Source organism: Hyla sarda, chromosome 7, assembly GCF_029499605.1.
Source record: "Hyla sarda isolate aHylSar1 chromosome 7, aHylSar1.hap1, whole genome shotgun sequence".
Lineage (NCBI taxonomy): Eukaryota > Metazoa > Chordata > Amphibia > Anura > Hylidae > Hyla > Hyla sarda.
The window spans coordinates 41,217,915-41,241,759 of NC_079195.1; the positions used below are offsets into that span (position 1 = coordinate 41,217,915).

The window sequence follows — 23,845 nt, forward strand, 5'->3', positions numbered from 1 at the left end:
GTTCCCCCACATTAGGTGCAGCATAGTTCCCCAACATTAGGTGCAGCATAGCTCCCCCACAGACATACAGCCTTCAGCCATGTACAGTGGCTGGAGGCTGGATGCCTGTGTACTGCCCCACTTCAGTGCTCCGTCCACTGCTCCTCCGGTCAGGGGTCACAATCTACTGCTATGGCCTATAGGCCATAGCAGTAGGTCCCGGGACAGGAGGAGCGGTGGTCGGAGCACTGAAGATGACGTGCAGGTAACTTACCATGTGCGCGCATGTCCTCCTACTCGATGCTCCGCTCCTCCATTCCTATGCGCTACCTCCCGGTGGCCCCTGGATTTTTAAAGTTAACGCGGGGCCGCAGAAAGGTAACCGGGACATCCTTGTGTCCCGAAAAGATCTTTCGGGACACAGGGATGTCCCGAATGTGATGGGGCCCCCTGCGGCCTGCTCAGTGACGGACCCCGCCCTGGATCCGCCACTGAGCAGCCGGCAGGGGGCCCCCTGGGGGATGGGGGCCCTGGGCAATTGCCCAGATTGCCACACCCTAACGCCGGCCCTGGCAGCAAGATAGACAAAGACAACTCTAAGATGTCTGTACAGTCTGATGAAGAATCCTGTGCGTATTCACAACTTGTTGTAGCAATAGAATAATAAAATTATGATTTGTCCGTACTTTGGATTACTGGGAGAAGCGCTGTTCAGATGCCCTTTTTGTAGATAGATCAACTACTATTCCCCACAAACTGTATTTTACCGAACTGTACATGTGGATTTGGATGGACCACACGGATACTGACTCAATGGTCCAGATTTATCAAACTGTGTGAGAGAAAAAGTGGAGTGATTTTCCCACACACAGCGCAGGTTTCACTTGACCAGAGTTGACTGGTTACCGTGGGAAATCACTTCACTTTTTCTCTCACACAGCTTGATAAATTAGGGCTAATATATTGATACAGTTGAAGACCTCAAAACAGGTTTAAATCAATTCTTAGAACAAAAAAATAATATTAAAGGGGTACCCTGCAGGCAATGATCAAGGTATCAACATAATAAGTATTGGTTACTAGGCAAAGGTATTTTAACCCCTTAAGGACGAGGCCCGTTTTGGTCTTAAAGACCAGGCCAATTATATTTTTGCATTTAAAAAACAAATCCAACACTTTTATATTTTCATACACAGACCCATATGAGGGCTTGTTTTTTGCGTCACCAAATTTGCTTTGTAATGACATAACTCATTTTACCATAAAATGTACGGTGCAACCAAAAAACATTGTTTATGTGGGGAAATCGAAAAGAAAACTGCAATTTATGAAATTTTGGAAGTTTTTTTTTCATTCTGGACACTTTTTTCTTTATTCTGTGGGTCAATACGATTAAAATGATACCCATGATATATGCTTTTCTTTTATTGTACCGCTTTAAAAAAATCTCAAATAATTTTAACAAAATTTGTATGTTTAAAATTGCCCTATAACTTTCTCATTTTTCTGTATACGGGGCGATATGATTTGTGCCGTAATCTGTAGTTTTTATTGGTACCACTTTTGCTTATATTTTACATTTTAATCACTTTTTATAAATTTTTTGAGGGAATAAAATATGACAAAAAAGTAGCAATTTTGGACTTATTTTTAACGTTTACACCGATCACCATACGGTATAACTAACATTATATTTTGATAGTTTGGACATTTATGCACACAGCAATACCAAATATGTTTACAAATTTTTTTTAATGCTTTTTGGGGTAAAATGGGAAAAAGAAACGGTTTCCATTTTTATTGGCGGAGGGGATTTTTCACTTTTTTCAACTTTTTTTTTTTTACACTTTTTATGTCCCCATAGGGGACTATTTATAGCAATCCGTTTATTGTTAATACTGTTTAGTGCTATGCATAGGGCATAGCATTGATCAGTATTATCAGTGATCTGCTCGATCTCAGACCAGAGCAGAAGACCCCAGGAGAAGGCCGGAGGCAGGTGAGAGGACCTCCGGCCGCCATGCTGGATGATCGGATCCCCGCAGAAGTGCTGCAGGCGATCCGATCATCCATTTTAAGTGCCGCACTGCCACAGATGCCGTGATCTGTATTGATCATGGCATCTGATGGGGTAAATGGCGGACATTGGAGTGATCGCTGTTGTCTGCCATTACCAGCGGGTCCCTGGCTGCTGATAGCAGCTGGGAACTGCCGTGCATGAAGCGTTCATTACAGAGCGTAAATGTAAGTAATGGTGCGCTGAGTACCACGCCACCATGACGTACATTTACGTCCATTGTCGTTAAGGGATTAAATGGGCACTGTCAGATGAGAAAACATTTTACATGTTATAAACTTCATCATTTTTTATTATCTCTTTTTATAGAAATCATGGCTTTTATAAAATACCAGTAGGGGTTCCATACCATCCAGAACAAAATCCTGTCTTGCTGTAGCAAAGTTCAGGAAGTGAGAGTGGGACAAGCCCTCCTTTGTGGTCACTCCTGTCCTGTCTAGGGGGTTACAGAGCAGCTTGCAGCGATTGGATGAAGATATCCAGCACAGAAGACTCAGGGAGTGAATGCATGGTAAGTGAGGGTGGGTTTAGTGCTTGCCTTGGACACACCCCTTTCTAAGCAAAGGATGTCAGAATGAGTAAGCAGCAGAACAGAGAGATCTGTGAGCCAAATGCAGAAGATACATCCAAAATAACCAAACCCCATATGTAGAATAAATTCCAGGTGGGGGCGCAAAAGTCCTTATAGTGCGCCCCCCCTTAAAACTTCACTTTTATTGTAGATTATTTGAAATCATGTACTTATAGGGAAACTCAATGGTTAAAAACCCCGCAGGTTTGTCACACTATTACTGTATGGACTTCCTAATTGAAAGTCTGTAGATGCCCTGTGCCTGCAGTGCTACAGGGCCTGATTGGTAAGCACACTGCTGATATTAAAACCTTAAATGCACTGCCTCCCCTTTAAGGTTTTAATATTAGCAGTGTGCTTACCAATCAGGCCCTGTAGCACTGCAGGCACAGGGCATCTACAGACTTTCAATTTGGAAGTCTATACAGTAATATTGTCACATACCTGCTGGGATTTTTACCATTGAGTTTCCCTATAAGTACATGATTTCAAATAATCTACAATAAAAGTGAAGTATTTGGAGACAGGTACTCTAACTAAATAATTGAAGATAAGGACAGGCAGTCATTATAGTGGGGATAGTATCAATGAGGAACACCATCAGTGCTTTATATACGCTGTTAGTATGTGAAATAGTGTGTAACAAAGTAATGTGAAATATATTCAAAATGAGTCAGGGAGGGGGTTGAAGGTCACAGGAGAACTATTCATGAAGACGGGCTAACTATACAATGCATTTCATCTTAGATTCAGCTTCTTGCATATTTTTCTTTCTGAATATATGTTTATAGCCCAGATACAGTGAAATTCTCTATAGAGCTGTAAATTACTTCCCAAGGCTGGAGACGCCTACAGACAAATATTGTTTCCAGCCAACTTTATATTGAGGAATGATAACATGTCAGTTAGAAGCAAGATTAATATATCCATCAATGGCATATATAGAGCAAGAGGGACTATAATAGAAAATCAAAATGGCCCCCCCTGCTGATTCCTCATGTTATTACACCCAAAGATCCGACAGGATAGCCCAACCCTTTTGGCCCATTTCCCCAACTGATTATTTGCATAAGAGAAAAATCTCCTTCACTCGTATGCTAATTCTGTGGTAGTTGTTCAGAAGCTTTGTGCAGGGTGTTTAGCCAGAAAACTTCTAGCCTGTCCCACCCTACTTATAGACCAAATAGAAACCGTATGGACTGCCGGGATCTGACTGTCTATAAAAAGGTGCTTGCCTGTCCCACCCTTCTTATAGACCAAATAGAAACCGTATGGACTGCCATGATCTGACTGTCTATAAAAAGGTGCTAGCCTGTTCTGCCCTTCTTATAGACCAAATAGAAACCGTATGGACTGCCATGATCAGTATGTCTATTAAAAAAGGTGCTTGCCTGTCCCACCCTTCTTATGGACCATATAGAAACCACATGGACTGCCACAATCACTCAGTCTATATAAATGTGCTAGCCTGTGCCACCTTACTTGTGGCCATAGAGAAACCGCATGGACTGCCTCGATCACTCTACCTATATAAAAGTGCTAGCCTGTCCCACCCTTCTTATGGACCATATAGAAACCACATGGACTGCCTCGATCACTCTACCTATATAAAAGTGCTAGCCTGTCCCACCCTTCTTATGGACCATATAGAACCCACATGGGCTGCCTTAATCACTCTACCTATATAAAAGTGCTAGCCTGTCCCACCCTTCTTATGGACCATATAGAAACCACATGGACTGCCACGATCACTCAGTCTATATAAATGTGCTAGCCTGTCCCACCCTTCTTATGGAACATATAGAAACCACATGGACTGCCACGATCACTCAGTCTATATAAATGTGCTAGCCTGTCCCACCCTTCTTATGGACCATATAGAAACCACATGGACTGCCACGATCACTCTACCTATATAAAAGTGCTAGCCTGTCCCACCCTTCTTATGGACCATATAGAAACCACATGGTCTGCCTTGATCACTCTACCTATATAAATGTGCTAGCCTGTCACACCCTTCTTATAAACCATATAGAAACCCCATGCTCTGCCTATATAAAAGTGTTTGCCTTTCTTGCCCTTCTTATGGACCATATTGGGGGACATTTATCAATGTTTGCTTATGTATTCCTTTTTTTAGTTATTTTTTTCTTACTATTTTTTTTGCTTATGTGCGACTCATTTATCAACTGCTTTCAGCCTGTTGATAAATTTCCTTCACTTAAGCACTTTTTCTTTTTTTGCTTTGGCAGTGGCTTTTTCTGCTCCATGTCTGAGCTGGAGTAAATTTAGTAGGTTTTTTCATGTGATGCGACTTTTTTGCGACTTTCGCTCTTGATAAATCTCTGACCACTGCAAGTCAAAAATCACTTTTTGCTTTAGTAAGCAAGATTTTTATTTTTTGCTTAGGACACTGAACATGCAAAAAGTCGCAGAAAAAAGAGCGTAGTCGCACGTGCGACTTTTTTGCATACAAATTTTAAGCAAAACAAAACCTACTAAATGCTTTGATAAATATCCCCCATAGAAACTGCATGGACAGACATAATCAGTCTGCCTACAAAAACTTGTTTCCTACCTGCCCTTCTTATGGATCATATAGAAACCACATGGTCTGAGCTGCCATGATCAGTTTTTGTATTAAAGGGCTACTCCGGTGGAAAACTATTTTTTTTTTAAATCAACTTCTATTTAAAAATCTTAATCCTTCCAGTACTTATCAGATGCTGTATGCTCCACAGGAAGTTGAAAAGTAATTTTCTGTCTGACCACAGTGCTCTCTGCTCACACCTCTGTTTTAAAAAGAAGTAATTTACAAATCTGTTTAACTTTTTTGCACCAGTTCATCAAAAAATATACCGTATTTATCGGGGTATACCACGCACCGGCCTATAACACGCACCCTCATTTTACCAAGGATATTTGGGTAAAAAAAGTTTTTTACCCAAATATCCATGGTAAAATGAGGGTGCATGTGTGCGCGTGTATACCACGATACACCCCCAGGAAAGGCAGGGGGAGAGAGGCCGTCGCTGCCCGCTTCTCTCCCCCTGCCTTTCCTGGGGTCTAGAGCCCTGCTGCCGGCCCTTCTCTCCCCCTGGCTATTGGCGCCGCTGCCCGTTCTGTCCCCCTGACTATCGGTGCCGGCGCCCCATTGCCGGCGCCGATAGCCAGGGGGAGAGAAGCGGCGCCGACAGCCAGGGGGAGAGAAGGGGCAGCGGCACCCATTGCCGGCATCGCTGCCCCGTTTTTTCATGGCATATTGTATTTAATATTAGTGGTAAGTCTTTGTTGATTCATACAGCATTCTTTGTGAAAGACTCCAAAATATTGTGAAAAATTGAAAAATTTCTTTTTTTTTTCATTTATTTTTTACAGCATTAACTGTATGGTAAAAAAATTATGTTATTTTTATTCTGTGGGTTTCTATGATTATGGTGATTACCAATTTACATAGCTTTTTTATGTTCTTTTTCTTTTTCGCAACAAAATACTTTTTCCACTTTTTCGTGTTGTCATGTTCAGACAGCCATAACTTTCATACTTTTCATCTAATGCAATTGTGTGAGGGCTTATTTTTTGTGGGACAAGCTGCAATTTTTATTGGTACCATTTTTGCTGTTCATGCTACCTTTTGATCTTTTTATATCCTTTGTTTTGGACCAAAATTAGCATATTTAGCATTTTTTTTTCGTTTTTTTTTTTTTTACGGCATTCATCCTGTGGGATAAATACCATTATTGAATTATTGTACAAGTCATTACGGGTTTTTTGGTGATAATATAGTTTTATTGGGAAAGGGGAATTTATAACATTTTGTTACACTTTATTATTTTATTTATTTTCACTTTTTACAGGTTATACTGGGCTTCAGAACATCTGTACTGCAGCACAGTATAACAGTCAGTATACACTGACTAACAGCCTGTGCGATCCATCCTATGACTGGACCTCACAGGCTTCTGTATTAGGCAGACAGGAGGCCATCAGCTGGCCTCCTGCTGCCATGGCAACCAGTGGGATCCCACGATCGCTTTGCGGGATCACTGTTGGTGGACAGGGGGAGCCCCTCCCCCTGTCAACCTCATAGATTCTGTGATCAGGACTGATCACACAATATATGGGGTTAAATGGGCACTGCTATTAAAATGAATTTTTGCTATTGCACTCCTTATAGTAAATAAAAAAATCTTTCTAATGTACCTTTTTTTTTAAATGAAGTTTTCTATGTTTTAGGGTGTCTCCCTACTTGTCCAAAGCACATTTACCCCCATCCCTTGCACAGACGGTGGACTCCTGCTGGCCTGGCAGAAGTCCAAAATCAGGAAATACAGTCTGGAGTGCTAAGGGGGGTGTGTACAGCCATAGCCAATCATAGCTCATCTCACATTGAACTGCTCTGGGCTGTGTGTAGCAGAGTGAGGGAGGAAGTTTTCCCCTGTATGGCTTCAGATGATGTCACGCCTGCTGGGGAACGCCCCTTCCCAGTCTGTGAATCTGATTGAGACTGAGCAGATAATACAGAGCAATATCAAGGTAGAAAAAAAATAATAATAAATAAAGGCAGGGGGTGGTTTATCATGATGGGAGCAGTGAACTTTAAGGATTATAAAATTTAACAAGATCATGACAGGTACTCTTAAATGCTGCCAAGTCCGGCGCGATCTCGGTCTCGGCATCTGTGATTTACAGTGGGGTCCCGCCGGCAATCTCCTGCAGCGCATCACGCTGTGAAGGAGATCGCTAGGATGCATGCATACACCCAGTTACGCTAACTAGCTAGCAACTTGGACGTATGCATATGTCCTTGGGCGAGAAGGGTAAAGATACTTTCTGCCCATGATGGGACAAGGAGTGGATTGCTCACCATGATTTGTAAAATTTGAGCATCCTATACAAAGCCAACTAGTATAAAGTTAAACATCAGTGTCTAAAGCGGTCCCACATTTATCAAACATGAAACATTGGGATAAAACTAGCTCATTCTAAGGGTTTGTTCACACTAAGGAATTGACAAGGAATCATTTCAGTCAGGAAATTCAGCAAATCTGCCATCTTCTGCTTGGGACGTAATTTGTGTAAAAATGGTGTGGAATTTGCTGCAGAATTTAAAGAGGAAATCGGGGAGGTCAGGAAATGCTGTAGAGGAAGTTCAGCCACTGTGGGGTTTTATCTGTGCATCTAGTCTGCTTCAATTCCTCTCCAAACTCATTTCATCAGGAAAAATAAAGTCCTGTTGACTTTAATGGATTATTACTTGCGGATTCTGTCAGAAGAATGAACACGTTTATTCGGAGCAGCGTAAAGACCAATAAACTCAATAGAACTTTCATTGAAGGAAGTGAATACTGGAAAGGAATTACACGAGTAAATTCCTTGTCAATTCCTCTGTGTGAACATAACCTTAGACTGTCTAGTGTAAGATTGCTGCACGATATGAGCGCTGATCTTGGAGACATTTTACGCTAACTAATAACAATTATGGCAATAATATATCTGGAGCATTTTACTGACCCCTCTTCGCCTCTCTCCTTTTTGTAGACACTTTTCAAAACTGTCTAGTAAGGTGTAAAAGAATTACTAAAACATCTGCTCTGCGCTGGGTGCAATTTTATATATTAAATCCCTCGGAAAGTGGTCAAATTGTCCAAAAAAAATAAAAATAAAAATAAAAAAGGCAAACAAACAAAAATGATATTCATGTTCTTAATTTAATAATTTCACACTGTGTTTACTAGCTAATACCAATCTGTACATAAATAATACAAAAAATCTGAATACCTACTGTTGCCAGGTAACTGCATCCACCGCTTTGCCAGCCACTTTCATAAAGCTGCAAGAAAAGAAACAAAAAAAAGAACTTCATATTACATACAAAAATTATATATATTTTCACATGCCGAAAAAGCAATGCATGTTGAGGAGGTACAGTATGTAGGTAAGAAGCAAACAGCCCCCGGGGACCGAACACCTGTACCTGAGTGTACCGGAGCTCCGGGGGCTCGTTGGCAGGTAAGAGAAAGTGTGTTTGCAGCCCGGACAGGATAAAATGAAAAAAGTGCGCACCGGACTACTCCTTTAACCCTTTAGATCTCGCAATCAGAGATAATCGCAGGACCTAAAGCCGGCAACTCAATATTGCCGTCTGTTTGCTATGGGTGATTGGGACCACAGCGGGGCAATCGCGCGGATCCGATCACCTTAAATTACGGATCGGAGGGTGCCTACCTCCCGTCATGCTGTCCGATCTTCTGCCTGTGGCTCAGCCTGCTTTTCGCAGGCTCGAATGTGTATAACCTTATAAAAGTTAGAATCACCCCCCTTTTCCCATTTTATAAATAAAATAAGGTAAAAAAAATATAATAAATAAACATATGTGGTATCACCGCATGTGTAAATGTCTGAATTATTAAAATATAATGTTAATTAAACATCATGGTCAATGGTGTAAATGGGAAAAAATACCAAAGTCCAGAATTGCGCATTCTTTTTTCATATAGCAAAAATTTAATTCATAAAAAGTGATCAAAAAGTCCATTAAAAACTATGGTACCATTAAAAACTAAAAATCACAGTGCAAAAAATGAACCCTCATACATCCCCTTACACAGAAAAATAAAAACAAAGTTATAGGGGTCAGAAGAGGACAAGTTTAAGCATACTAATTATCTTACAAAAAGTTACCGTATATACTCGAGTATAAGCCGACCCGAGTATAAGCCGAGACCCCTAATTTCAACCCAAAATCCCAGGAAAAGTTATTGACTCGAGTATAAGCCTAGGGTGGGAAATACCTCATCCCCCCCTGTCATCATCCAGACCCCTCATTAACATCCTCATCATCATCCCCTTGTCATCATCCCACACATCCCCCCTTCATCATCCCCTTGTCATCATCCCACACATCCCCCCTTCATCATCCCCTTATCATCCCGCACATCCCCCCTTCATCATCCCCTTATCATCCCACACATCCCCCCTTCATCATCCCCTTATCATCCCACACATCCCCCCTTCATCATCCCCTTGTAATCATCCCACACCCCCCCTTCATCATCCCCACCCCCCTTCATCATCCCCACACCCCCCCTTCATCATCCTCTTCTCATCATTCGCCCTCAGTGGTCTTCAACCTGCGGACCTCCAGAGGTTTCAAAACTACAACTCCCAGCAAGCCCGGGCAGCCATCGGCTGTCCGGGCTTACTGGGAGTTGTAGTTTTGAAACCTCCGGAGGTCCGCAGGTTGAAGACCACTGCGGCCTTCAACATCATCCAGCCCCCTCTCACCCCCCTTTAGTTCTGAGTACTCACCTCCGCTCGGCGCTGGTCCGGTCCTGCAGGGCTGTCCGGTGAGGAGGTGGTCCGGTGAGGAGGTGGTCCGGGCTGCTATCTTCATCGGGGGCGCCTCTTCTCCGCGCTTCCGGCCAGGAATAGAGGCGTTGCCTTGACAATGACGCAGAAGTACGTTGGCAATGAACGCACCTCTGCGTGACTATTCTGAGGCCGGGCCCGAAGCGCTTAGAAGAGGCCTCCCCGGTGAAGATAGCAGCCCGGAACCACTATCCCACCGGACCACCTCCTCACCGGACAGTCCTGCAGGACCGGACCAGCGCCGAGCGGAGGTGAGTACTCAGAACTAAAGGGGGTGAGAGGGGGCTGGATGATGTTGAAGGCCGCAGTGGTCTTCAACCTGCGGACCTCCGGAGGTTTCAAAACTACAACTCCCAGCAAGCCCGGACAGCCGATGGCTGCCCGGGCTTGCTGGGAGTTGTAGTTTTGAAACCTCTGGAGGTCCGCAGGTTGAAGACCACTGCGGGTGGGGGAGTTCACTCGAGTATAAGCCGAGGGGGGTGTTTTCAGCACGAAAAATCGTGCTGAAAAACTCGGCTTATACTCGAGTATATACGGTATATATTTTTTTTTACTAGCAAAATAAAGCAAAACCTATATAAATTGGGTTTGGTTGAATTGTATGGACCTACAGAACAAAGATAATGGCCCAGATTTATCAAACTGTGTGAGAGAAAAAGTGGAGAGATTTTCCCACAGCAGCAAAGTGGAAGCTGAGCTGTGATTGGTTGCTGAGGGACAATATCTCCAACTTTTTCTCTCACACAGTTTCATAAATCTGGGCCAATGTGTCATTTTTGGCGAAAAGTGCACTACGTAGAAATGCAACCCCTTAAAATTTGCACAATGGCTTTTTTTTCCCAATTTTGTCCTTCAAATAATTCTTTTGGGGCTTCACAATACATTTTGTGGTAAAATGAGTGATGTCATTACAAAGTACAATAAGTCCCGCAAACAACAAGCCATGTAGATGGAAAATTGATGAAAAAATTTGAAGAGTTATGGATTTTAAAAGGCGAGGAGGAAAGAATGACATTGCAAAAAAACTAAAAATCGCACCGCCATTAACCTCTTCAGGACGCAGGGCGTATCCATACGCTTGTGGGAATTCCGGTCCCCACCGCTAGCCGGTTGGGGACCGGAACCGGTGCCCGATGCCTGCTGAAATCGTTCAGCAGGCATCCCGGCATATCGCCCAGGGGGGTCATTATGCCCCCCCATGTCGGCGATGGCCGCAGATCGCTGGACAATTCAGTCCAGCGATCTGCGGCGATTCCGGGTCAATCGGGTCTCCAGTGACCCGGTGACCCGGAATTACTGGCTGATCGGGGCCGTCTCTGACGGCCCCGAACAGCCATAGCCAGCAGGGGTGAGGTGGCACTGGTGCCATCTCACCATCGCCCTGATTCGTCGGCCGGTTTACCGGCCGACCAATCAGGGCGCCTGCTGCGGGTGTCACTCCCGCAACCCACTCCACCCCTCTTCCGGAGGACGTGAGCGGGTGCGGGAAGAAGACCCCGGGAGCTGGGGACCCCGATCCCCGGCGTCCCTGTTGGGATCGGGGCCCCAGGAGCTACGGCGGTGGCGAGGGACTGACCTGTGCCTGGAGCAGCAGCAGAAGGTGAGTGACAGCCTCCTGCTGTTGCTTAGCAACAGCTCCCAGCATGCAAAAAAGGGCATACTGGGAGCTGTAGTTATGCAACAGCAGGAGGCAGACCACCACAACTCCGGTGACTGCTGAGAGTTGTAGTTTTGCAACAGCTGAAGGCACACTGGTTGTGAAACTCAGATTTTTTTTTTACCTAACTCAGTGTTTCACGACCGGTGTGCCTCCAGCTGTTTCAAACTACAACTCCCAGCATGCACAGCATATGATGGGAGTTGTAGTTTTGCAACAGCTGGAGGCACACTGGTTGTGAAACACTGAGTAAGGTCACAAACTCAGTGATACATAACCAGTGTGCCTACAGCTGTTGCAAAACTAAAACTCTCAGCATGTACAGTCTGTCAGCGCATGCTGGGAGTTGTAGTTTTGCAACAGCTGCTTGTTCCCCCCCCTCCCCCCCAATGTGAATGTACAGGGTACACTCACATGGGAGGAGGTTTACAGTAAGTATCGGGCTGCAAGTTTGAGCTGCGGCAAATTTTCTGCCGCAGCTCAAACTGCCAGCAAGAAACTACTGTGAACCCCCGCCTGTACGACTGTACCCTAAAAACACTACACTACACTAACACAAAATAAAATAAAAAAACACTACATAAACACGTACCCCTAAACAGCCCCCCTCCCCAATAAAAATGAAAAACGTCTGGTACGCCACTGTTTCCAAAACGGAGCCTCCAGCTGTTGCAAAAAAACAACTCCCAGTATTGCCGGACAGCCGTTGACTGTCCAAGCATGCTGGTAGTTTTACAACAGCTGGAGGCACCCTGTTTGGAAATCACTGGCGTAGAATACCCCTATGTCCACCCCTATGCAATCCCTAATTTAGGCCTCAAATGCGCATGGCGCTCTCACTTTGGAGCCCTGTCGTATTTCAAGGCAACAGTTTATGGTCACATATGGGGTATCGCAGTACTCGGGAGAAATTGTGTTACAAATTTTGGGGGGTATTTTCTGCTTTTACCCTTTTTAAAAATGTAAAATTTTTGGAAAAACAAGCATTTTAGGTTAAAAAAAATAAAAACATTTTTTACATATGCAAAAGTCGTGAAACACCTGTGGGGTTTAAAGGTTCACTTAACCCCTTGTTAAGTTCACCGAGAGGTCTAGTTTCCAAAATAGTATGCCATGTGCTGTCCTGGCACCATAGGGGCTTCCTAAATGTGACATGCCCCCCGAGCAAAATTTGGTCTCAAAAAGCCAAATATGACTCCTTCTCTTCTGAGCATGGGGTATGGGGTACCTCCATACTCAGAAGAGATGGGGTTACAAATTTTGGGGGGTATTTTCTGCTATTAACCCTTGCAAAAATGTGAAATTTTGGGGGAAACACATTTTTGTGAAATATTTTTATTTATTTTTTTACATATTCAAAAGTCGTGAAACACCTGTGGGGTATTAAGGCTCACTTTATTCCTTGTTACATTCCTCAAGGGGTCTAGTTTCCAAAATGGTATGCTAGGGCTTCCTAAATGCAACATGCCCCCCAAAAACCATTTCAGAAAAACGTACTCTCCAAAATCCCCTTGTAGCTCCTTCGCTTCTGAGCCCTCTACTGCGCCCGCCGAACAATTTACATAGACATATGAGGTATGTCCTTACTCGAGAGAAATTGGGCTACAAATATAAGTATACATTTTCTCCTTTTAGCCCTTGTAAAAATTCAAAAATTGGGTCTACAAGAACATGCGAGTGTAAAAAATGAAGATTGTGAATTTTCTCCTTCACTTTGCTGTTATTACTGTGAAACACCTAAAGGGTTAAAACACTGACTGAATGTAATTTTGAATACTTTGGGGGTGTAGTTTTTATAATGGGGTCATTTATGGGGTATTTCTAAGATGAAGACCCTTCAAATCCACTTCCAACCTGAACTGGTCCCTGAAAAATAGTGAGTTTGGAAATTTTGTGATAAATTGGAAAATTGCTGCTGAACTTTAAAGCCCTCTGGTGTCTTCCAAAAGTAAAAACACATCAATTTTATGATGCAAACATAAAGTGGACATATTGTATATGTGAATTAAAAAAAATTATTTGGAATATCCATTTTCCTTACAAGCAGAGAGCTTCAAAGTTAGAAAAATGCAAAATTTTCAAATTTTTCATCAAATTTGGGGATTTTTCACCAAGAAAGGATGCAAGTTACCACAAAATTTTACAACTATGTTAAAGTAGAATATGTCACGAAAAAACAATCTTGGAATCAGAATGATAACTAAAAGCATTCCAGAGTTATTAATGTTTAAAGTGACAGTGGTCAGAATTGCAAAAAACGTCCGAGTCCTTAAGGTGAAAAAGGGCTAAGTCCTTAAGGGGTTAAGGGGTATAAAAAAAAAAAAAAATTTTCATGCCACCTTTTACAGAGTTTAACAACGAATATTTGGTGCAAAACTCGTTAAAAAGACACAAAAATCACTCTAAATTTTGACTATGTCCTTGGGTGTCCTAACCGTTGACATCATGTTATGGGGCAGGAAGAATATATTGATATGTTGTTTAAGGGTTCCCAGTATACTTTGTAATGAAAAGTCCAAAGAGAAACAGCTACCTGGCACTGATTGAATAACACGCTATCAATCACTGGCAGGTGAGAAGCTAAACTAAGCGGTGTACTTCATACGTGTGGTGCTTCACAGATGAGAAAATACATTGAGTCATAAAATGAAAGTGAGAAGAAAATGGAATCTGGAGCACTCACCCACTCACTGATGACACGCCCCTGTGCATGAAACGGACTCCGTCGCCAGGTGCACGCCATTGCCTCCACTCCCCAGCATGTAATTTTAAACAGATTTTACTTCTGTGGACATTGATCGATAAAGTATCTATCTATCTATCAAGTATTGGGTGAGTGCTCCAGATTCCATTTTCTTCGCACTTTCATACTTTGTAATGAATTTAAGAAGACTTTTTATCAGAATCTCTACATTCTCTACAATCTCTACATACAGAATCTAAATTTTTGGTTGTTGTAGCATGTATTTGATGGCGTTCTTGAAGCAGTAGTTTATAATCACTCTATCCCTAGATCAGTGGTTTCCAGCTGTTGCAAAACTACAACTCCCAGCATGCCCGGACAGCCGATTGTGTTAAATAGTCACTCTCATGAAAACTAATTTTTGCTATTGCACTCCTTATGGTAAATAAAAAAATATTTATAATATACTTTGTTTTAAAAAAGAAAAAAAGTTTCTATGTTTTATTTGTGCTTTAAAATGCTCAAGAGCACATTTTGCCCCATCTTATACACAGACTTTGGACCGAAGTCCAAACACAGGAAGTGCAGCCTGGAGTGCTGAGTGGGTGGGGGGTGTCCAGCCTCATCCAATCATAGCTCCTCTCACACTTAACTGCCATATGCTGTTGGTTGGACACACACCCCCTCAGCACTCCAGGCTGCACTTCCTGTGTTTGGGCTTTGGTCCAAAGTCTGTGTATGAGATGGGGGAAAATGTGCTCTTGAGCTTTTATAAGCAAAAATAAAATAAAGAAATAAAATAAAGAAAACTTTATTTTTTTTTAATCATGGTATATTAAAATATATATTTTATTTGCCTTAAAGGAGTGCAATAGCAAAAATTAGTTTTAATGAGTGACCATTTATTCATCTTGTACTAAATTATAGATTGTACAGTACAGTAATCTCAAGTAGGAAAAAGTCTGTCTTCTGCATTTTCCATTCTTTGTCCTACTGGATATAACATGGAAAAGCTGATATATCTATATTTTTTTAAATGAACACAATTACCTTTCTTTTATCTGTTACTTGTTCTTCTAAGTTTTGTAATTGGTAAGGCGGACAAAAAGAAAAATTAGATATATATTTTCAATTCGTAGTTCTTATATTTGAAAATGACACTAAACTAACCTATTAAAGTGAGTTTTCTATATTGTTCCAGTTATTTGATACATACTAGGGGACATTTTCTGGCATTTCACACCAGTCTAAAGTAAACCTCTGCCAGTGTGGGACTGTGCTGGATTTATCAAGGATTTATCTGAAACTACCCATGCGTCAGCCTCAGAAATCTACTCAGAGCTCGGAGATTTCAGCTACAATTTTCATTTATAAGCATGCATGAATTGTAATACATTTAGAGATGGGTGACCACACCCCTTCACACAAAGCCCCACCCCTTTACACCAAACCCCACGCACTTGACAAGTGCTATGCACATCTTTTGGGGTGAACAAATTTTAGCTGTCCTTAATAAATTCCACCCCATATGTATAACCTTGCGTGAATGGGGAAACTATAGTCACCGTCTGACTATTTTATAATCACTAAAAGAAAAAAAAAAGAAAAAAAATCATAATAATAATAACAATAATAATAATAATTATATATATATATATATATATATATATATATTTGACACATAATAGAAATAGTCTCAGGTGACTAAAGTAACTATGGTGACTATTTGGTGTGGGTGATTAGTTTTTTAGTTTTTTCCTTTGTATTTTATTTTACATTGTTTATGGTTGTATACATTTTTGTTAAAAAAAAACATGTCCCCCCAAAAGATCACAGAAGACTACATCTATCTTTTTCCCAGGACACCAAATCTGTCTTGCCCAAATTGCAAGCGCTATAAAGAAGCAATACACAAAGACAATGTTGCAGACGTAGGACCTGCACGGCCTTCTGTCAAAACAAAGCGGTTGGTTGTTCAAGGGTTAACGTCACCATCGCACTAACAATCCCATCTGTCAAATCCATTATCCAAATGGATTCTGTCATCACAGTCAACCTCCTTAATATGATCGCCGTGGGTCCTAAGACCTCTGACATACAGCTGATTTTTCCGGGAGAGGCCTCGGCCAGCCAGATATTTGTAGTATTGTAGCATTACATGGCGGCCATTCAAAAAAAAAAGTCAGCCCATGTAATACCTGGGTGGCCAAAATTTACCAGAGCGAGAGCAGATGCTGTTCTCCACTCTGGATCATTGAGAGCTTTTCCAAATAAATGGCCCCTTAAATGGGATGTGTATACTCCCTAATAGAAAGTATAGACAGTGGTTATCATAAAGAAACAACCCATGTAATGTAAAAGTTTGAATCGATGAAATCTTTTTCGAGCGAGACAGGAAAAGTTTGCAGACAGTGGCCCTCATTTACTAAGAAAATCGGGTTGTAAGTCTATCTTGCTTTCTTACCCGACTGCTTTTTTCCCCTGGTATTTATTATTATGTCGCATCCTGTTTGTCGCACGTGGGTTTTGTTGGTTTTGGTTTCCAACTCCTCTGAGCTGTCGGGAAAAAATTCACAACAATTCAACAAATTCGGGTTGGAAACCTTAATAAATACGTGGGAAAGCTCAGAAATGTCGGGTTACGCCCCTTTTTCGGGTTTGGGAGAATCCACATCGGGTCCGTCGGGAAAAAATGTTGCATCGTGTCGCAGACTGGCGCAGGATGTCTGCGACATGGCGCAGACAAAGATGCGACAAAAAAACCCGACAAAAGAGGTCGGGTTTAGAATAGTAAATGAGGGCCAATGTTTTTCTTTTGGTTGCAAATGATGTCTGAATGTATTCTTAGATTTTTTTTTTTTTTGCCAAAACAGATTCTAATTGACAATAATGAGTCCTTTGTAATGTTTATCACCAAACATATATTTGGGTCTCAAAGGTTAAGAAAAATGATTAAAAACATTGATAAAGACTTTTTTTTTTGCAATTTAGGCTATATATATTTCTAGGTCAGTATTTATTTCGGGTTTCTTAGCCCGTAGAGAGAGAGTCACTGTCTGCAATTGTCTCTGTGTCTAATATTTCTACCAAAAATATAAAAATGTCCACATATGAGTAAAAAAAAAAAAAAAAAAAAAAATATATATATATATATATATATATATATATAAACTATACTTAAAATTTGGTCTTTGCTACTCAGAGATATTGGTATTTCTGTCAGTGTCCATTTTTCAAAAGCCACAAAAGGAAATAACAACGTAGTGACAATTCACTTAAATGCTAATTCAAAAATGGCTACAAATATGGCTGCACTTCCTGATATACAGAAGAATCATAATAAACTTTGGCTGTAAATTCTGATTTAGGATGCACGCACACCACGTTTTTGCTATACAGTTCCCGTATATGGTTTCAAGTTAAAAAACCATATGGAACTGTATAGAAAACTGTATGCATTGACTTAACATTGTAAACTGTATGTCAAATGCATCATCCAGTTTAGTCCGTTTTGCATCTCATACGGTTTTGTCCAGTTTTTTTTACCCGTACCCAAAACTGTAGTCTACCACGTTTCTTGGTCTGGGTGAAAAACTGTATTAAACCGTATATGTTTTTTTTTTAAACATGGGAGTCAATGGGAACCGTACAGAACCGTATGTGCATACGATTCCATACGGTTTTCATCATACAGTTTTTGACTTTGCACAGTTTTTTTTCTTGGAATTTCAATCAAACAAGTGAAACTTTATTTAATGGAGTGAAAAGTTAAAAACGTATACGTTTTTTTCTTAAAAAACTGATGCAACCTGACACCATTTTTCAAACCGTATACGGTTTTCAACCGTATATGGGTTAAAATTTGTACACACTTTTTGATACAGTAGTCAGCTTTTGAGGAATACGTTTTCCATCAAAAACCTGATACAGGAACTGTATTGCAAAAACCACATGCACCCTTACTTAATTTTTTTTTATATTGTGGGTACAAAAAAAACAAATAAAAACAATCAGTGAATTCCAATTTTAATAATGTGTGGCTAGGAGCATGCAGTATGTTGTTAGCTACAGGCAATTCATGCCATATATCTAGTCTGTGCAATAAAAGAAAAGTACTTACTTGTTACTGATGTTCTCCACAGATCTACTCTTTTGAATAATTCCGCACTTTCGTAGACCTGGCAACCACTGTGCAGACTATGAGTGCATGTGGACGCATGTGTCAACATCAGCCCCTTTTCCCCCAATCGCGTTGATCCCATGTATACCGCCTTCAGTTTCACCTTTGAACGGCTGTTGGACCAAGGGGATCTGAAGATAAAGTGGAGTATGTTGGGTAAGTGCAGGTTTGTAGAGAGGATCAACGCAGAGAACATCAGTCACAAGGAATGATAAAAAGGGAAAACTGAGCAGATTAAAATTTGCATTTCTAGCAGAATGTGTCAGAACACTGTAATGCTTTATACAATATAGAATTTAGCTTTCCCTGAAGCTAATAAACCAATGAGCAAGATATCTGAAAAGTGGAAGGAGAAGAATTTCTATAAAGAGGAAGGTGAAGAATGTCTATAAGGGAATGTGCTGCTGTTTTTCAAATACAATTAAAATGTGTCTACTCAACATAACAATTAGAGATGAGCGAACTTACAGTAAATTCGATTCGTCACAAACTTTTCGGCTCGGCAGTTGATGGCTTATCCTGCATAAATTAGTTCAGCTTTCCGGTGCTCCCGTGGGCTGGAAAAGGTGGATACAGTCCTAGGAGACTCTTTCCTAGGAATGTATCCACCTTTTCCAACCCACCGGAGCACCTGAAGGCTGAACTAATTTATGCAGGAAAAGTCAGCAACCGCCGAGCCGAGAAGTTCGTGACGAATCGAATTTACTGTAAGTTCGCTCATCTCTAAACATAACAATAGGACACGTATTTACTGTAAGCAAAAATGAACATTTATATGAGAACATGGAAGGTTCTAGAAGAACACTTCAGAACAATACAAAATATAGATTTTCTCGAATATATCAAACCAATGATCATGAAAATGTTTATTATAACTTATAATGTTATTCTTAAAAAATATATTTTGCTTAATTAAGAAATATTCTGGTCACTTACAATCATTTAAATAGCACATACCACACACTGTCTTACACCTCTGAAATGGGCACTGTCAGAATCAAAAACTTTTTACATGCTGTACATCTTAGTAAAATGTTAAACTTTCTATTATATGTCATAAAAAATGTTTTATCTCCTTTTTATAGAAATCAGGGCTTAGAAACCCACTAGGGATGGTCATAGAACCCAGAACATAATCCTGTACGGCTGCAGCATCATCTTTGTACCAGCTAAAGCACAGACTGGGGCAAAGTCCAGGAAGTGAGGGCGGGACTAGCACTCCTCTGTGCCCACTCCTGTCCTATCAGACTGCAGCATGAAAACAGAGAGAAAATGGTCACATAGCAGCCTGCAGTGATTGGATGAACAGACTCAACTCAGAAGACTCAGGGAGGAAGTAACGTTTTTTTCGCCCTATAGGACGCATTGGCATATAAGACGCACCCAATTTTAAAGGTGCAAAATCTAGAAAAAAAAGATTCTGCACCCAACAGTGATCTTCCACCTGCGGACCTCCAGATGTTGCAAAACTACAACTCCCAGCATGCCCGGACAGCCGTTGGCTGTCCGGGCATGCTGGGAGTTGTAGTTTTGCAACATCTGGAGGTCCGCAGGTTGAAGACCACTGAATAGGAGGTAGTACTCATGTGTCCCCGATGCTCCGGACCCGTCAGCGCTGCCCTGGATGTCGCTCCATCGCTGTCGCCGCGTCCCCGGTGTGTCCTCGACGCTCCGGACATCTTCTTCCCCGGATCCACGGTCTCCGTCGCCGTCATCACGTCGCTACACACACCGCTCCTATTGACGTCGAAGGAGAGTGCCGCAATGCAGGGGATCCCAGCACGGAGCAGACACCGAGGAGGCAGGTAAGGTCCCTCCCGATGTCCTGTAAGCTGTTCAGGGCGCCGCAATTTCACCGCGGCGGTCCCGAACAGCCCGACTTTCACTTCAGACACGGCGGTCAGCTTTGATCACCGCATCTGAAATTTAATACAGGGCATCACCACAATCGGTGATATCCCGTATTAGCCGCAGGTCCCGGCTGTTGATGGCCGCAGGGATCGACCCAATAGGCGTGTATTCGCCGTATAAGACGCACCAACTCCCCCCCCCCCCCCCTGGGGAACTGGGGAAGAAAATGTGCGTCTTATACGGCGAAAAATACGGTAAATGCATGGTGAGTGAGGGCTGGCTCAGTCTTTGCCTCAGACACGCCGCGGCTTCCTGAGCAGTGGATGTCAGAATGAGTGAAAAGCAGAAAAGAGGGATTTGTGAGCCAAATACAGGAGCTAAACAGATAAAAAGGACATGTAAAGCATCTGCATGACCTAGTGAGCAACATTATTTCTAGGATATGACAGTTCTGTGTGGTACTGAATCTATAATGTATTGTTTTGTAAATAAAGTTATGCATAATATTATTATTTATCTGAGATTGTTTTGTACAGCTTCTGGGCACTTTATCTAGCAGAATTGATCCATATTGGAATCGTGGTCTATTTTAGACATATTTTCAATAATTTGATTTCTGCTCTTTCTCTGTGTATTTCTTTATTACCATAAACTAATATTTAATCCCAGATTCCACCTTTTATTTCTTATACTAGTGTGTCGTGATTTTATAAATGTGTTTGTTATAGATTGAATAATATTTAGATATAGATTTCTAAAGAAAACTAATCTTGCAAAGTACTTTTTGTAGCTTGTTAAACAGATTTGTAAATTACTTCTATTAAAAAATCTTAATCCTTTCAGTACTTATGAGCTTCTGAAGTTAAGGTTGTTCTTTTCTGTCTAAGTCCTCTCTGATGACACCTGTCTCGGGAAATGCCCAGTTTAGAAGCAAATCCCCATAGCAAACCTTTTCTAAACTGGGCGTTTCCCGAGACAGGTTTCATCAGAGAGCACTTAGACAGAAAAGAACAACCTTAACTTCAGAAGCTCATAGGTACTGAAAGGATTAAGATTTTTTTTAATAGAAGTAATTTACAAATCTGTTTAACTTTCTGGAGTCAGTTGATATATATAAAAATGTTTTTTCCTGGATAACCCCTTTAAGGGTTACTATCAACCATTAAACCAATATCAACATATAAAAATCTATACTAAATCTCCATACCATAGGAAACAGGTACTGTATGAATCTGTAATATAGTTGCATTCATGAGGCTCACAGTGAAATCATCAGAACACATTTCATAAAAACAAAAAGAATCCTAAAAAGTTACAAAGAAATCCCTCTTTATCCTTTTTAAAATACAGCGGTCCCTCAAGTTACAATATTAATTGGTTGCAGGACGACTATTGTATGTTGAAACCATTGTATGTTGAGACCAGAACTCTATGGAAACCTGGTAATTGGTTCTGAAGCCACCAAAATGTCATCCAAAAAAATAGGAAAAAGTGAAGATTAAAAATAAATAAGTAGATAACTAATACAGATAAAACAAGTCCTTATATATAAAAGTAAGAAAGATCTGCTGGGAGCTGTAATCACTGTCTATTTCAGTGTTTTCCAACCAGGGTGCCTCCAGCTGTTGCAAAACTACGACTCCCAGGATGCCCAGACAGCCTTCGGCTGTCTGGGCATGCTGGGAGTAGTAGTTTTACAACAGCTGGATGCACCCTATTTGGGAAACACTGGTCTATGTAGAGGAAAGGAGCTTCTTCAGGGTCTTGTATAGTACACAGTGTTCTAAAAAAGTAAAATGGAGTACAGGAAAAGAGTACAGAACATGTAATGCATCCCTGTACTGTAAGGGGCGCTACCAGACACCAGTCAGTGCATGCACTTTAGGAATACAGGGGTTTTATCAGTGAAATGTCCATTCTGATTGGTCGGTTCTTCCAGCCATTGACAGGTTTCGCAGATTCCATAGCATTGTATGTTGAGTCTGGTTTCAAGTTACAATGGTCCAGAAAAGACCATTGTATGTTGAAACTATTGTATGTTGAGGCCATTGTATGTTGAGGGATCACTGTAATAGTAATAATGATCACATATATCAGAAGAATAAATGTCAACTGATAACTACAACTGAACTGTCACGATGCCGGCTGGCAGGTAGTGGATCCTCTGTGCCAGAGAGGGATTGGCGTGGACCGTGCTAGTGGATCGGTTCTAAGTCACTACTGGTTTTCACCAGAGCCCGCCGCAAAGCGGGATGGTCTTGCTGCGGCGGTAGTGACCAGGTCGTATCCACTAGCAACGGCTCAACCTCTCTGACTGCTGAAGATAGGCGCGGTACAAGGGAGTAGACAGAAGCAAGGTCGGACGTAGCAGAAGGTCAGGGCAGGCAGCAAGGATCGTAGTCGGGGGCAACGGCAGGAGGTCTGGAACACAGGCTAGGAACACACAAGGAAACGCTTTCACTGGCACAATGGCAACAAGATCCGGCGAGGGAGTGAAGGGGAAGTGAGGTATAAATAGGGAGTGCACAGGTGAACACACTAATTGGAACCACTGCGCCAATCAGCGGCGCAGTGGCCCTTTAAATCGCAGAGACCCGGCGCGCTCGCGCCCTAGGGAGCGGGGCCGCGCGCGCCGGGACAGGACAGACGGAGAGCGAGTCAGGTACGGGAGCCGGGATGCGCATCGCGAGCGGGCGCTACCCGCATCGCGAATCGCATCCCGGCTGGAGACGGTATCGCAGCGCACCGGGTCAGTGGAGCTGCCCGGAGCGCTGCGGTAGCGAGAGAGAAGCGAGCGCTCCGGGGAGGAGCGGGGACCCGGAGCGCTCAGCGTAACATGAACCAGACACATTAGCCCTGATTTACTAACATGATCCCGACTCTTTATCGGGTTATGCGACACAATTTGTGTCGCACGTCCTCTGCGACACTGTGTGCGACACATTTTACTAGTAAAAACCAGACGGTTTTCCAATTACTCAGAGCATTTTTTTTAACCCGGCTAAAGGGGCGTGGTTTGCATAATTAGGGGCATATTCCCGACATTTTCCCGAAAACCCGACAGTTGTATTTAAAAACCCACCAGAAAAATAGTGAAATACTGAACTTGAAAACCCGACTGCTTTGAGGTGTGGAGAATCTGTTTAAAAGTGTGGGGGGTTTTGAAAATCCTGTTACTTTGTCCCCTTAGCAGCTTTTTATATAACATTATTAATTTTTTTTAATTAGTTTTTTGGGAATTTCTCTCTTTTTTTATTTTTTTTATTTTAATTTTTTAATCTTGGCTTTCATTTCTTTTTTTTTTTTTCTTCTACTTTTTGTTTGTTAACCCATTAAGGAATATGAATGTAAAGTTACGTCCTGGTGCAGAGTTACTTTGCCTTATTTATTTGCTTTACGCTTTTTCCTGTGCAATATTTTTTCCCCCCGTGCGACAGAATTTAATATAGTGCAACAGAATTTTGCCGACATGTGCG

The 23,845-nt window shown here is 41.8% G+C and overlaps 1 protein-coding gene across 1 annotated transcript in view; it reads right to left on the bottom strand.

The window, feature by feature from the left end:
* Positions 1-23,845, bottom strand: part of HPSE2 (heparanase 2 (inactive)) — a gene marked incomplete at its 5' end in the record, with an annotated part of 527,684 nt that overhangs the window by 114,867 nt on the left and 388,972 nt on the right. The window contains one exon of the mRNA XM_056531885.1: positions 8,413-8,460. Within this exon, the coding sequence (XP_056387860.1) occupies positions 8,413-8,460 (48 nt within the window). The remainder of the gene's footprint in view (positions 1-8,412; positions 8,461-23,845) is intronic.